Below are 16,040 nucleotides of genomic sequence, written 5' to 3'. Positions count from 1 at the left end.
GAGTTCAGCTCGCCGCATAAAATAAACTCTGTAATTTATTCACCGATTATAAATTAGAGCGTTAAGAATCACACTTGCTAATCCGGGACATTTTTATAATTGGAAGTCAATAACTGGGCGCCAATTTTCGCTTCTCTCTAATTAAATCTCTTTGGGAACAACCCAAATTGATATCGAAGCGCTGAAAACGGTTGTTTGGAGCATTCCGGGCATAAACACTCACGTAAATCCTTAAGCAATCTATTCACGTCCCGGAGAAGGACAAATTGCCGGAACAGGAATTAATCGGAAATAAACTTCCAAGAGGACTTGGTAAATCATCGGGTTGTTAGATTGCGAGAGGGATATCCTGATGAATCTCCAAGCTGAACCTTGAGTACACTTTGGTGAGCTTATTTCTTACTCACCATATTCAAGCGTGACTACTTTATAGAATGTGAATCATTTTTTTTTAATTACAACTTGTAGAAAAATTTTTTCCATCATGCAAACATTCAGAAATATTTTTTTATACCTAAATATATTTTTTATCAAAGATTCACTTCTTAAAATAATAAATTTATCCATTCCTTGGCGTAAAAAAACCTTGTAGAGGTTGCGGAAAAAATTAAATTGGTATATAATAATCATAAGAAATTAATTTATTGAGTTTTATCTCTTATTTTTTAAACCCAGGGTTGTAAATTTTGAAATCCTAAATTTCTAAAGAAGAAATAAACTATTTTTTTTCTCCTGTAAACCTTATAGGGGTTGTAAAAAAAATTTGTAAGTATAAAAATTCGTAAAAAATTCTCGATACTATTAAAAAAAATAGATTAGTATTAGAGTACGCGTGTACAGCGCGCAATTTAAATTTCTAATAAATGTATAAATTTCTTAAAATGAGCCTAGAGTTAAAAGTCTTCAACTTGTGGGTATTATTACTCGAATAAAATCTATTATTAACCTCCTGGTAGTTTTAGAGCAGAGGAAAGCTAGCTAACCTGAAATTAATCTCACAATCAGTGACTTTCAGGCTGAACAATCTGATGGGGAAAAATGTCGCGTGACAGTGGGCGAAATATAAACACCCGTCGATAACACTCGGCGTTTCGTGTCTCTATCATTTTAACGTAACCTTTTATTTTTTATTTTATTTTAAATTCTTATTACTTCGATAAATGGATTTTTTTAAATTTTTTTTTTAATCGAAGCAGAAAAAGTAAAACAGTAATAATTGAGCAAGTGAAATAGAAAGTTGTACTCACTGGTGGGAGGAACGAACGCGAATAAGACCTTCCAGAAGATGGTGAGTGAGTGCATGAGATAGTCCGCTGTAGATGGGGTTAAAACTCTACCCTCGACGTCGGCTTCGGCGTCGTCGTCATTGTCTCCCCCGCTGACTGTAAGTGCTTCCGTAAATTGTTCCTTCCACGAGCTCGTACCTGTTTTTTTAACAAAAGGAAAATCATTTATTAGAGAGTATTCGCGACGTATACATTTCCTCTATATATTGCTGCAGTTTATCGATATAAAACACTCTCTTAAGTATATTTCAGTTTGAATGTGCTCCCATTTGAATTCAAATGAGTTTTATTTTTTTTAAATTTTTTTTTTTTTTCAACCCTTAGAGCTTCGCCGGTCTTGATTACTCCTAACACGTGATAGAGAATTCTGTAAAAAGGGAAAATCGATAGCGAATGGAAAATAGAAAAAAGTACAGTCCCTTAAATTTAGTTTTTTTTTTTTATTTTTTATCGCACATTTACGTTGTGGCTTGGCTTTTTTATTTCTTTTGCTAATAGAGGGAGAGAAAAAAAAGACATAAAAGTTAACCTAAGAACCCCACGTGTAAAAAGCCAACTTTGAAATGTGATGGTATCGATCGGTGTATATAAACAACGTGTGTGTTTTAGTCACGCAAGAATTGGCCATCTTGTCACACGTTTTTACGACTTTGCGAAATGCTCGGAACTCGAATAGTTGAGTTAAAAGTCCAGCTGCACCAGATCGTTATTACTTTATGATTATGTTTTGTTAATATTTATCAATAATGCTATCTGTACATTAAATAGATACTTCACGGAAAAATATCTATATTTATTTCTGCCGAAAATTTAGATAAACAATTTTTTACATTTTTACCAAAAAAAAATTAAATTATTACTATCAAAAATGGATAAAAAATTAATTTTTGAAAAATTTCCAATCTTGATAATTTTTTTTATCATTTATTACCATTACATGTTCTGAATCTGTTTATTTAATCATGCAAAATATTTAATGCATGTAATTTTTTTTTCATTTTTTGAATTTTTATTTAAATAAGTGTATTTTTTAAAAAATAAAACAAAAACTATTATTTTTTTTAGATTTATTCGGCTAGAAAATTTTAAAACGTCATAACCGGCTTTTTTTAGATTCTAAATTATTTTTTTTTTTTTTTTAAATTGCGGATTTAAAGTCATAAAAAAAATTTCCATACTCTAAAACTGAGCCGGTGTATTTTTAAAAACCAAAAATTTTAAAGATTTAATTTTTTTTTGTGTTCTCTGTAGTTCTTAAAAAATTTTATTATTTTTTTTTAAAAACCAAATTTAATTGAATTTCGAACAGTAATTCAACGATTGACAATCCTTTCTTGAACGATAAATTTTCTGCATAAAATTTTATGCTAGGCTAAAAATATCGCAGTATGAAAAATTGGATATTCCGTTTATTGAATTTAAATGAAGTTAAAAGCTGCAGAACCGATAATTTTTAGAATAAATTTAAAAATTTCAATTTCCAAAGAACACGCTCGAAAGATAACTTTTTAAAATAGCAATAAAAAGTGACTCAATAGCAGGATTATGATTCGTTAATATAAAGAATTTTATTGTCATTCTATTAATATCTCGAGTGAAACGATGCATTTCAATAAAAACGTCGACAAACATGAACGGTACCTGCCAATACCTTTTCAGCGACATCCGCAAGGACTTTAATAACAATATCAATATTATTTTAGACTCTTATGAAGGTGAAGGTTAAAACTTGACATAAAATCAACGATCTGACGAAATTGGTCGAGCAAAATTGCAGTACGAACAAACCGATGATATTAAAGATAAAAACATTAAACCCGGTTCTTATACACAGCATGTCCGCGTATCTAGGAACTGCAAACAAAGGGCCGTCGGTAACAATAAAGAAACAATAGCCATCAATGGTCCATTGTACCAAAAATTAAAGGGTGTTTTTTTAGTTTTTGCAAGTATCTTTCCAGCTGACGGACAATCTAACAAAGGCGGAGACTAAAAACTAAATCTTGAGATAAAATAAATAATATCTTTATATAATATACAGAAAAAAAAAATTAACTTGAATCAAGGGAAGATTTTTGAAGAACATTTATTGATTTCGGTTGAAAAATATTTAAACTAAAAAATTTTTTTTGGCTTAAGTAAATTTTACTTTATTTAAAATTTAAAAAAATTAAATAAATAAATTTTCAAAGTCTAAAAATAAAGCATTCGATTTTTTTATGTCACGCGAGACTGAAGATAAACAGTAATTTGATTTTGTCTTGAGATTACCTTTATTTATTTTTTTCTATATTTTTATTGAAAATGATTTTGATCAGAAAATAAAAATAAAAATTTGTACCTTAAATTCTATAAATTAAAATTTTTATATTAAACGATATTATTATAAATGGAAATATATGATGATTATTATTAATTTTTTTTTTTTTAATTGATAAATAAATTAATAAATAAAATAAAAATTATTTTCTTGGTTAAAAAAATTTTTTCTTCATTCAAGTTAATTTTTTTTTCCTGTGGATAATTTTAGAAGTAGACATACCCAGAATAATGGACGCATTGGCTCGCTGTACCAGTTTGTCAACGGTGTTCTTGAACTCCTTGGACTCCTTGATCCTTACTTGAGCAGTTTTGTTTTCGCCCAACTTGGGTTTGCCCATTATCGCCATCCTCTCCTCCTTGGTCCTATCCTCCGGGGGCTTGAGTTCTGCAGCAGCAGCCAGTCCTGCCTCGGCTGAAATGAAAACAATTAAAATTTTCTTAACTTCCTCGAATGGGTTCCAAATAACAAAACGCCCTTGACTTGGATTTTGATCTCCAATTCGAATCCCCGATCGTCAATAAAAAGCACAATACAGAATACAGAATACAGAACAAAACGAAAAACAATAATAGAACCCCGTTAAATTCTCAAAAGCTATTTATGTTTTCTATTGTTCTAGCTTTACTTCGCAATATCTTCCTACTGCACAATAAGAACAGAAGGCAGTTATCGATTCTCAAAATGGTATGAATTATGCCTACAAGTACTACATCGCTTATGATTGACGATCTAAGCCTACGCCAGTTTAAAATCATGTTTCATGTCTTCTGCAATTCAAAACTTTACACAACGTTATTTTATTTATTTTAAAACAGTAATATTCATGTCGTCGGAAAAGTTTATACTCGAGGCTCTGAACTGCTTCACCAAGTTTGTTCAACCCACTTCAGCCAATGGGCTAAAAATTTATACGAGTACGTGGTGTATGACCAGCGTGCTTTCTACTCCTGATTACCCGTTGTAGTCCACACCAACTGCTAACTTCCAGCGTAATTATTTTATAGATCGATAGTATAATTCTTGCACTATTTGGATCGCGGTATTAAAGATGACTCAAGCTTGCGGATAAGTTGTTCTACTATTTTCTACATAATAATAGCATGAGTTGATGTACAATTTCCGTCACTATATGCTTTCGATGCAGAAGGGTGAAAAAAAATAGTTTATTACGGGCTTGCGGGCTTGGAGGGTTGATACGGAGGAAGAATTGTTCGATAACTTGGTTTTTTTGCATTTTAATAAATAATGTATACGCAGTTTTTTTAAAACGTCGCTTGAAAAACGTGGTCGTATGATTTTAGATAAGGTTTTATGAGAAGAAAGTTTAGATTACAATTTGCAAAAGTTTATGTAGGCATAGTCTATTTTTGTAAATGCATATTTAAGTTGTGAATTTTTTTCAAAAAATACTTCTTGAAATCTTCAAAGAAATATTTTTGATTTTTTAATTTCTTGTTTGAAACAATTTTTTTGATTTAAAAATTCTAAATTTTAATCAAAGGTATATTGATCTTCATATCGGAAGATACAATTAAATTATTTATTCAAAAACACAATTGTCTAACATTTTTTGATCAAGAAAATTGTTTTAACAAACATGTTTTTTTCTTTTTTTAATTCATTTTGAAACGTCTTTAAGAATTTTTTTTATGATATATAAATTTTTTTATAAATTGAGTGACCCTGTTATTGGCCTTTGGGTTTAAATAAAGGCAATAGAAAAATTCTTTGATAAAATAGTTTATCTTGTTTGAAAATAATAAATCGCTTCTTAGCATAGGTAAATTTTAGATTGAAAGATCTACTTCTCTTCACACACAAGTTTCATGTACTTGACTTAGGAATAAATTTCCTGGATTCAGAAAACTGAAAGTAGCTCAAAAGAAAGATAAAATTGTTCTTGAACAAAGTAGTTTTTTTTTCCGGAGTTTAAAATATAAATATTTTCAATTTATTAAAATTTTGAAATTTTTTCATTAAAAAAAAAAAAAAATAACATTTTAGTTAGCAGCTCATTTTTTAGTAGAATTTTTTATCAACACCTAATGTCCACCTACTTAAGGAAAATTCAAAGGGAGAGAGACAGAAGAGAAGCTATACATTATTCATTGAAGGGGAGTCTTTTAGTAGAGTACAGATAACCGAAAAAATAATTCAATTAAGATGACCTGAGAGCACAACAGAAATACTTTTTCTGCTGATCAGATCCCCATAAATTCTAGCTCATATATAAAGATGACAGGCTCGGAGCTTACCATGTTGTTTTATTTGCTCATCAATCCGCGTATTGGTTCACCTCAGCACGATCCGATATGACCGCAACATTGATTACATTCTCCGGTTTTCTGTTTGCTATGTTACGCTAATATATACTTCTCTCCAATACAATTCAGGTGATGGTAAAAATAAAATCGATAGTTGACATTTAAAAGTTCAGGAGCATAATCATAAAAAAAAGCACCGAGCTAGTTTGTTTTTTGGTTTTTTTTACCGCGCTTTCGTTGACATTATCTCGCCCTCAAATGTAACATGCTGCTAATTCCAAAGTAAAGCGACCTATATCGGAATACTGTAAACTTTAAACTCTAAATTGCGAACAGTAGGGGGCTCGACATACGGCAAACACTAACCGCATCAATCTTGGAGAAACTATTCGGTGACAATGGGGGCGAATGTTACATCTCGGTTGAATTATTGCTGTGGTGAAGATTATCCAGAGTTTCGGAACAATAGTACGTGTAATATCGCTAAAAACTTATTTTTTGTGATGAAAATTTGGAATTATTTCCAAAATTCCTGAAATTTATTTTTTTGAAAATTATTAAACTGTATTTTAAGAATATCTTTTAAACGCTTGCATTAATCGACTAAACATTAGAGACTTTTTTTGTAGACCAGTTAATTTTCTATAAAAATAATTTATTTTTACTTCATAATTTTCATTAATTAGCAAATTAAAAATATATAAAGTAAAAAAAAATGTTATTTCTTTCATTTTTAAAGCTTTGACCTTCAATTTCTTCTAAATAATTAGATTTATGAAAAAAATTTGAGACTTTTTTTATAGAGCTTTCAATTTCCTAAAAAAAAAATGTAAAACAAGTTTTGCTGTCAATTAAATTTTTTAAAAGCTATGAAAGCTTGTTCATAACAAAAGTAGTTTATTTTTGTGACCTATTACGATGAATTATAATTGTCGTATTATCATGCAGTGGGTACCGATGATTGGGAGAATCGATTTGCAGATAATGTTCAGTAATTACTGACACTCACGATTAGTCCTTGAAATCGGGGATATTGCGACCTTACATCATGTAACTATATCCCGCTTTAGTTTCCCTCATAACGACAATGATGGGCCACAGTAAAGCATTGTACCGAGCTATTAATCTATCTGCGGTCGCATCGAGGCAGCTACTAGCTTGTAGCTTGTACCTGCTCTAATGTCAATGTTTATCGATCCTACCTTCATTATTTATTATTTATATTAATATTGTTACTGTTATTATTATCATCATTTATCCTTTATTTAATAAATTATTTTTAGAAACGGATATCGAGTTCCAGCGGGAGAGGATGTCTAATTTATGGTTCTGATTTTTCATTTTTTAGGTAGTTATTAATATTGTATTGGAAAATTTTCATCATATTGTATGAAGCTAATTTTTTATTAGACTTTAGTCTATTTTATTTAAAAAGAAGAAAAAAAAATTATTTAGCAGCCAAAATGATAGTAAATTTTTCAGAGCTACAAAAAACTTGAATAATTTTTAATAGTTTCCTCAAATAGATAAAAAATAAAAATTTTTTTAAATTGAGAATTAAATTCTTTAAAAAAATATTTTAGAATTAAAATTTTGTCCGTGTAAAATTATTTTGTTTGTGTAAAAATAGATTATTATAATTTTCATGAAGATTCTAAAGCATTTTGTAAAAAAAAAAATAAATATTTACATAAATCTATGTAAATCTCTATATTGATGGCACTTGGACCTAAAAAAACAAAGTTTTTTCACAATAAATCACAAAAAATTATTTCATTATTAAAAAAAACTCGAAAACTAAATTAACTAGAATAAAAATCGTTAATTTTCCAAGATTTCACCATTGATTGCCTAACCCGCGATGAAAAATAGGTAAAAAAAAAAATATTATCGAATAAACATAAAAGAGGAAGATATTTCGAGATGAAATATGAGATAGTCTGATAATAGAGTGTAATTTTCCTCTGTAGGTTGTTTGTCACGTCTTTTTAGTCGATCGAGTGTCCTATATTTAGCTCACGTAAAGGGAATATTTTCTTGAATGTACTTCTTCAAACAAAAAGGAACTCCAGTTGTAGTACGAGGTCAGATACATAATCATGAGGACCCGGTAAATAAATGCTCTTCATATTTTTCGCTTTGAATCACGTTGGGTGCCGTTAAGACGGATAAATGAGACCGAAGACTGAATAAATATTTAATTTCAAACGACCTGGAAGAATCCGGAGAACCAAAATGGAGATGCACTGACTTTATATTTATATATTTTACATTTATATCTGATGCGTCTACATCTTTAATGCTTATACCAGGATTTGCAACGTCCTAGATATATCGGGATCTTATTCTTATATATTTATTCACATATCTATCCGGAGCACTTTGCACTTTTTACTTTCCACTTTCCATCGAAATTCCTTCGAGTGCATACCAGCTATTTCGAAATATTATTTACCCTTTTTCTTCATTTTTACTCACTCCAGTAAAACGCTTATTTTCCTTGGCTTTGCGAAATTTTTTTTTTATTTCTCCTCAACTTTGGTTATTTGTCGAGAAATCAGCTTACAAGTACGCGAGATTATTTTACCGAGTATTTATCTGTTTAAACTTATTTTTCATCTCTCCAGCTTGTCCCTGTCCTATTTATTTACAAACATTCACTCATAAATAATAAAAAAAAAAAAATTGAAACGGCATTCTATTAATTTTTTACTCGTCAATCCCTCTCCCTTTTCCGATGTCAGGAAAAACTAAATGAGATTTATCATCCTGTCGCATAATGATAAAGAAATATTAAAATAAAACTTCGGTTCATTTAATATTAATTGTGTCTGGTTATTTGAATGCAATCTATCATATTTTATAAACTATTTATTACCATTAATATTCCATTTTATGAAATATATGCCTCACCGTTTGCATTTTAATGAATAAAATATAAAAGCGGAAAAAATTATTAGTGGGAATGTAGAAAAAAAGGAATTGTTTTAGCTAAAGCTTGGCGTGAAAAATTAACGGAATTACGTTAATTTTTTTATAAGCTCTTGAGCAACAGATTGCGTGAATTAAATTCTATATTTAACTAAAGTACGCGAAATTAAACGACGAGAGGGAAAGTCTTGCACTTTAAATTCCAATATTGTTCTGAGCGGTTCGCTCCAAGAATTGCAATTCAATATATATATATATATATATATATATATATATATATATATATATATATATATATATATATATATATATGTGGAGGTGTATGTATGCATATTTCATTAAAACTAATTTCATTTTATACAGTATTGCCCGGGGTATTTCCATTTTGACGTTTTAATTATTCAACTATCCGCGTAGAGTTTGCACTCATAAAGCCCATGAAATTCAGATCTTTATATATTAGTTTAGCGTTTTATTCCTGATGAAAAACTACCTGGGTGTATTTATTTTATACAATGGTGATATTGTATCAAATGGAGAATTTTCAAGAGGAATTAAACATTGCGAGCTTTTAAACAAAACCGGAGCAACAATAATTAGTGGAACAATTGTTGAGACAGAAGAAAAAAGAAAGGGAAAAAAGATACTTTCGCAGCACGGTGCACCAAATAAGCCGCTTTGTTCACTTCCTGGGTTGTTCACCCTGAGAAAGGAGTTTCTTGCGTTACTACGAGCAGGAGACATTTCCTTGGTCATTTTGTGCTAAGATAACAAAGAGCTGATATTACCCTTCAAGGTTTACATTTACGAAGCTTTTTGCACAGTCTGACCACATTAGTATGATTGATTTCGTTTTCTCAAATCCTGGGACAATTTGCTCTAATTTATTGGATAGCTGAGCTGGTTCTGCTGTTAGTTTTTTTGCCAAATCTGAGGTGATTGCTTTTTTTTTTAATTTAGAGAAAAGATTTGTTTTTTGTCTCAAAGTGGATCTAATTATTTTTTGTTGTTTGAAGAAAAAATTTTTTGCTATTATTCGGACTTAAGATTAAAGAAACTTTGGTTCTATAATTTTTCTATTGTAAAAAATATGGAAAATTACAGTTTCTGAGGTAAGAAAAGAAGCTCAGAACAAAAACTGGATAAATTAAAGTTTCAAGAAATTTTTTTTTTTATAAAATACAATCCGAAGTTCATTTTAAAGTTTTGAATTGTATTTTTTAGAGAGTTTTTAAATGACTTTAATTTTTTAAATGTTGCAATTGTAATTTTTTCTGTAAAAATCAAATTTTTACTGACAATCTTAAAATTTAAGAAATGTTTAAAATTTTCTTAATTATTTGAATTTATAAAATAATTTTTACAAAGTTACTGAAATTAATATTTCTTATTTTATATAAAATTTATTTTAATATTGTCAAGAATATTTCTCGTTAAAGAAGAATGATATTCTGGGTTACAAAGTAGAAAGTATGAATTAAAAATAAATTTAAATATATACCATTAAGATGCAGTTTGACAAGATAAATTTCGTTAGAGGATATAATACCGCAAGTTTTATGAAAATGAACGAGCGAGTTAAGAGACTAAGTTTAGTCTGTTGTGAATTGAATGGACTGACTTAACGGTCGTTCTTACCACTCATTACACTATTAAATGGGAGCCGCAACAATTTCCGCGGAGAATTAAAACAAATGAACGTCATTATCACTCCGTCCTCGTTGCTTCGGTCGTCAGAAAAAATAATTTTGCTTCGGAAGGACTTTTTAAAAAGTTTCTCGCGATAAAATTTTTTTATTGATAGTTACGAATTTATTATCGCGTTATAAAGTGATAAAGATGCATTCTTTCGTGAAGTAAAAGTTATCAAGTTGTCTTCCCGGGATTACATGGTCGGGGGTATTACAATGGCATCGGAGACGAATTCTGGAGACGGATTCCTGTATGGAAGACTCGTGAATGAGAGTGAACACCCAGGAGTCTGACGGAAATAAGAAAAATTCAGCTACTCTGTAGATATAGATATATCTCTCTCCACTCCTCGGCAGGAAGAGTACCGAGTGATCTTGAATTACACCCCTGGGAGTTGACAGAATGAGAACCCTCCAACTCGGTTTTTCTCTCTATCTCGGCTTGTATTTTATTTTTCTTGGAGCTTAAAAAATAAAGAGGGAAAAATAAACCGTGGAACAAAAGATCGGGGACAAAAAATTTGATGAGTTATGACAATAACTCGCGGATTTTTTTTTTTTTTTTTTTTTTTTTTTGTTAAATTAAATAAAAACCCTCTACTTTACTTGGCTCGGCTCGCTTTACGAGGGTTGAATATATGGAGATTATGTGAAATACTCCGGCTATTCAGGAAGTGTCGGTCTCACTAAGCCGACATTGCTTGAACACCTTGCCCGTCTTAGAGAAATATTTTAAAAGTTTGGGTAAACTATTTTTTACCTACACCTCCAATATTTCTTAATTCAAAAGCTCTTTCTTGAGAAAAAATTTTTTTATAAGAATAATTATAGAGATGATTTTTTTTAAATGTTCTTGGACTTGAAAAACTATAAAGAATTTTTTTAGTCTCAATAAATTAACTATAAAGTATTTTTTTTTATTTTTAATAAATATTTTCTAGGAAGAAAATTATTTTTATAAAAAAAACTATTAATTTACTTGATCTAAAGTGTTTAAATAGAATTTTGACACTAATTTTTTATTCAAAAATTCAAATAAATGTCTATTGACTTTGAATAAACATTAAATAATTTATTTAAAAAATCTTTATCGGATTGTAATGTTCATGTTGTACTTTTAACCACAAAAAAGCTTGATAACCGAATAAAATCATGGATCCATCTATCAACTTAATTTCTATTTACCCTCATTCTTTTCTTGAACTTGCTGAAGACTATCAATTACAGAAAACTTTTCGGCAAAGTTCTCCCGGTAAAATTAGAGTTAAAAAACAAGTCTTAAGAAATCAAAGTATAATTAAATTAATCCAAATTTATTCCCCAATGAAAAATGGCTCAAGTAACTGGTGCAAAAAAAATTTCTCATTTGAATTTAAATAAATAATTAACTTTAACAAGATAAAATTGATGAGAAATTTAAATTAAAATAAATTTTTTTATCAAAAAATCTTTTGTTCTAAAAATTGCAGGTTTAATGTTTCTTAGCGTAGGAAATAATTTCCCGAGGAAATAATAGCGGGACAAGTATAAAGGAAGGAAACAGGGTTAAGAGCGGCATTACCTTTTATAATTACTGTATAGTGGTGTTTGTATGACACTAGGTTCAATGGGCGTGCTGGGGCAATGGTTCTTGTATTGAAGTCTATTGATTTTGCTAGAGAGTTTACTTGAGTAACTTTCATTGAAAACAAGTGGGTGATCAAATTGTTGGATTTTATCTTGATGTAACAAGTTATTTAGCAAAACTTGAACATACAAATTGATTTGAATAAACAGGAATCCGTCAGCTTAGCTTTAGTTTTCTTTAAAAATCATTAAAAAGACAATACGGAGATTAACAAGTTTAATCTATTGCGTGATAGAACTCGGTGAGCAGAGCCGAGCAGAGTTTCGGTATTATTTTTCATTAATTATTCTGGAGATTTAGCATTCTGGTTCTGGGCCGCGTTTTGATGAAAACAAATGATAATTAAATTTCAGGCAGCACATTCGAGATGAAAAAGGTCGGAGGTGGGCCGAGGATACGTACCGAGTGGAGGATGCGCGAAATTTTAGTAATCCGAATACACGGAGCCAGATAAATGTAAATATGCTGGGAGGAGATACACCGAGGACGATTAGCGTGAAATTAATATTAATTAAGCGAGATTTCCATGATATTCGTCGTCTGCTTTGTGCTGGCATGATATACTGCGTGATTAAACCCTACTGGGTTAGATTCCGCCTAGTCCCGACGTTTCGCTTCCTTTCGCTCCCCTTTTCCGAGCTCCGGATGCTACGTTGCAACTTCATTCACGACATGAGTCTCACATTAAACGGTGTATCATTTTCATCTTCATTTTCATTACGGGGGATGCAAATCGCGAGTCATAATTCATAGATTTTTCTTTTAGTCTGCTGAGTCCGCAATCTTTTATTTCAATCTAGTCTAAATTATTTTTATCTTGGGGATAAACTCAATTTTTTATTTTATTTATTTTCACCCAGACATTTTGTGTAAATTTTTTTTTTTTTTTATTTTATTTTGAAAACTCGGAAGGCAAAAAAAATTTTTAAAGTACTGTAAATTATTTTCCAATTTTTTCAAAATATATTAATTTGTAATTAAAAAAAATTTAATAATTTTTTAATAAAAATTGTAATTTTTTTTTTCTATTTTCTACGTTGATTATTATTTTGAATAATCCCCGGAATTTATACCGAGAAAATTGATTCCGACATTTTTAGTAGGCGGACAACTGACCCGATTATCAATTGAAAACTCTTAACGGGTCGAAGAGAACATCCCCTTTAATGATAAGGAAAATAAAGCAGTTGACTGCCCGTAGGCTCAGAGCTGCCGGCTAAAATCTTACAGGTGTGTTATTTTTGTCCAATTACAGAGCACTGTCGCGGAAATTTATTTTCGTTAGATAAAAGGTCTTACGTAAACTAAATGGACGACAATTTTACCATTACATTAAATTTTACTTGGACGTGAAAAAGGTTAGAAATTATTTCCAAGGAAAAACTGTTGAGCAAACAGTTTTCGAGGGAAGAATTGATAAAAATAGTTTAATTCTTCAAAGCTTTGAATTTTTCAGGAACAAATATTTGAAGGAAAATTTTGTGAATTGAAATGAAAAAGATTTCATTAATTTTGTGTGACTCTTTTATAAACTTAATGTGATTTATAGAGGTGGAAATATTATTGAGTGAGGCTCGGAAGTAGTGGGTAAAGGAAATCCAAGATTTGCGGGGGATATCGTAACCGAAACCCTCCTCGAAAGTACTCGGCTCTTTGTTCGGTTTTGCCGATAAATACTTCTCGTAGATTACTTGAGATTAACAGAGACCCTTAGCCCCGTTTCCCTCGCCGTAATTTCTGGCCATTAACTAACCATTCGCCTCATGAATATCGGGCTTATCAGCTATAACAATCCGCTATTTATCCTTGCGTTTTAATATTAATATTTAATGATACTAACATTCATCTAAATCAAAGCAAAAATTTTTCTTGGGAATTTTAATATTAATTTATTTTTATTCTTATCAAATGTCCAAGCTTTATATTTTTTTATCTAAATTATGACGGCATGGTCGATCAAAACTTTAATTTTTTATCAAATTTCAAAGTTTAATTGTAATTTTTTTTTAAAAAGTAGAACTGAGAAAAACTAGACATTTATTTGATAAAACTTCTAGACTTCGTTTATTTTTTTTTTTTCAATTTTATAGCGATTTAAAAACGGCTTAGACGACCGAAATTCTACTTTTTTTATCAAATACCAGAGCTTCAATATTATTTTGCATAAAATTTTTGATCTGGTGCGAGCGACAAGAGATATAAAATACGAGATACGAAAATGAAAAAGTAACTAGCGTTTATGTGTCCGGTTTAAAAATATAAACCCGTGGAAAATAATAAAACAAAAAAAAAGTGAAAGCAGACAACAATACGCAACGTACTCGCATTAAAAAATGATAAATACGTCGCAGGGGGCATTATTATTATTATTATTATTATTTTAGAGCGTTAAGCTGCAAGTGCAGAAATGCCCCGGTGTATGCGGTTAAATATTTTTGCATATGGATGCAACGGATACCGTATACATGAACATTCGTATAAAATATATGAAATGTATGTACGGCTAAATAGAGAAGCTCGAGAAGAGCGGATAGAGAATGTAGGAGAGAAGAAGCTACGAAATGATGTTATTCCCCGGCAGTGTCAGTGTGCACGTGTCATACCTCCCCGAAATCTAGTAATATGCAAATGGGACCGTAGAAGAAGCTAACGAAGAGGAGGTTGTCTTTTTGCTACATAATAACCCTATTATGTATTGTCCGAGACTCTCGTTATTACGTTTTGCGATTATTGCGCTAGAGAACGGACATTTTTAGCTGAGAGATTATTATCAAACTAGTGTGATAAAGTGTGCGAGTGGTGTGGATGTACTCGATATTTATGCTCGAGCCCTTTTTGTACAGGGTAGTTGATACACTCGTTACAAGTGGATGTGTATTTTCCATTATGTGTTTTGCTTCCGGAAATTTTAGCAGAGGGGTTCTCGAGGGAAAATTTATTTTTAAATTATGGTTTAATTAAAGTTCTGATACAGAAAATTACGTCGTAATTTTTGTTTGTTATTTTAAAATATTTTAATGTTGCAGAAAAATTAAAAATAATTTTTTTCACCTTTTCTCTGCATTGAAAAAAAAAAAAAAATTCTTGACTAGAGAAAATTTCTTCTTGCTCCAAAATAACTTTTGTCTTCCGTAAAATTTTCTTAGTGCAATAAATTTTTTTTTCTTTGTATTAAAAATAATTATTTATAATTTTATCGAATAGTTAGCAATTAATTTGAAATTGATGGCAAATTTTTACTAAAATATCAATTAAAAAAAGAACCTGTTGTCTAAAAAATTTAAATAAAAGAACTATAATTACCAAAATGATTCTAATAATAATTAATCAAATTGATGACAATTTGATACAATTATTTGTCATAAAATTCTATTCTAGCGATTAGGAATTGTCTCTAATAGACGCGATCAATCATGTAGCAAGTGTATCGGATGTACAAATAATTTAATCATTTGTCTATCTCTAAAATATCAATTAATATCAATATCAATAAAAAATATTACTGATTTTATCAACAGTACTGTGAGGCGTGCGTTAGGCATATTGGCGAACTTTTAAATAAAAGCAGCAGCGTCAACAAAACTTTATTATTTATTAATTATGTTTATCCTCATAGTTCTCTTTAAACTTACGGCCAGTCGCCAAAGTAATCCAGCAGTTAAGATGTCGCAGGCGTGTTAATAATTTTTGACACTGTGAGATTAGTTTTGTCGCTCTTTCTCTTAGATTTAAACTTACTTACTAAAAAAAAAAAAAAAAAAAAAAAAACATTTGGAGGATCGAATAGTCTCTCGACAGTATTAATCTATTTCATCCGGAATTGCGTATGAAAAATAAAATAAAAACCGGTCGTCTTTATAAAGTATTCATCCCTGTCGCCTCGTACTCGGCAGTGGATAAAATTTTTAAAAGCTCTCG

At 30.1% G+C, this 16,040-nt stretch overlaps 1 protein-coding gene across 6 annotated transcripts in view; it reads right to left on the bottom strand.

Moving 5' to 3' along the window:
* Nucleotides 1-16,040, bottom strand: part of Calx (sodium/calcium exchanger 3) — a 49,262-nt gene that overhangs the window by 13,730 nt on the left and 19,492 nt on the right. For all 6 annotated transcript variants that reach the window (XM_074248675.1, XM_074248678.1, XM_074248676.1 and 3 more), the window contains 2 exons: nucleotides 3,829-4,020; nucleotides 1,248-1,424 (listed from right to left, as the gene is read on the bottom strand). In XM_074248675.1, the coding sequence (XP_074104776.1) occupies nucleotides 1,248-1,424; nucleotides 3,829-4,020 (369 nt within the window). The remainder of the gene's footprint in view (nucleotides 1-1,247; nucleotides 1,425-3,828; nucleotides 4,021-16,040) is intronic.

This window comes from Cotesia typhae, unplaced genomic scaffold (assembly GCF_013202065.1).
Source record: "Cotesia typhae breed Kobodo isofemale line unplaced genomic scaffold, CoteBio_Ctyphae contig_5, whole genome shotgun sequence".
NCBI classification, from domain to species: domain Eukaryota; kingdom Metazoa; phylum Arthropoda; class Insecta; order Hymenoptera; family Braconidae; genus Cotesia; species Cotesia typhae.
The sequence above is the reverse complement of the archived record's forward strand: the minus strand, read 5'-3'. Positions and strand labels throughout refer to the sequence as shown.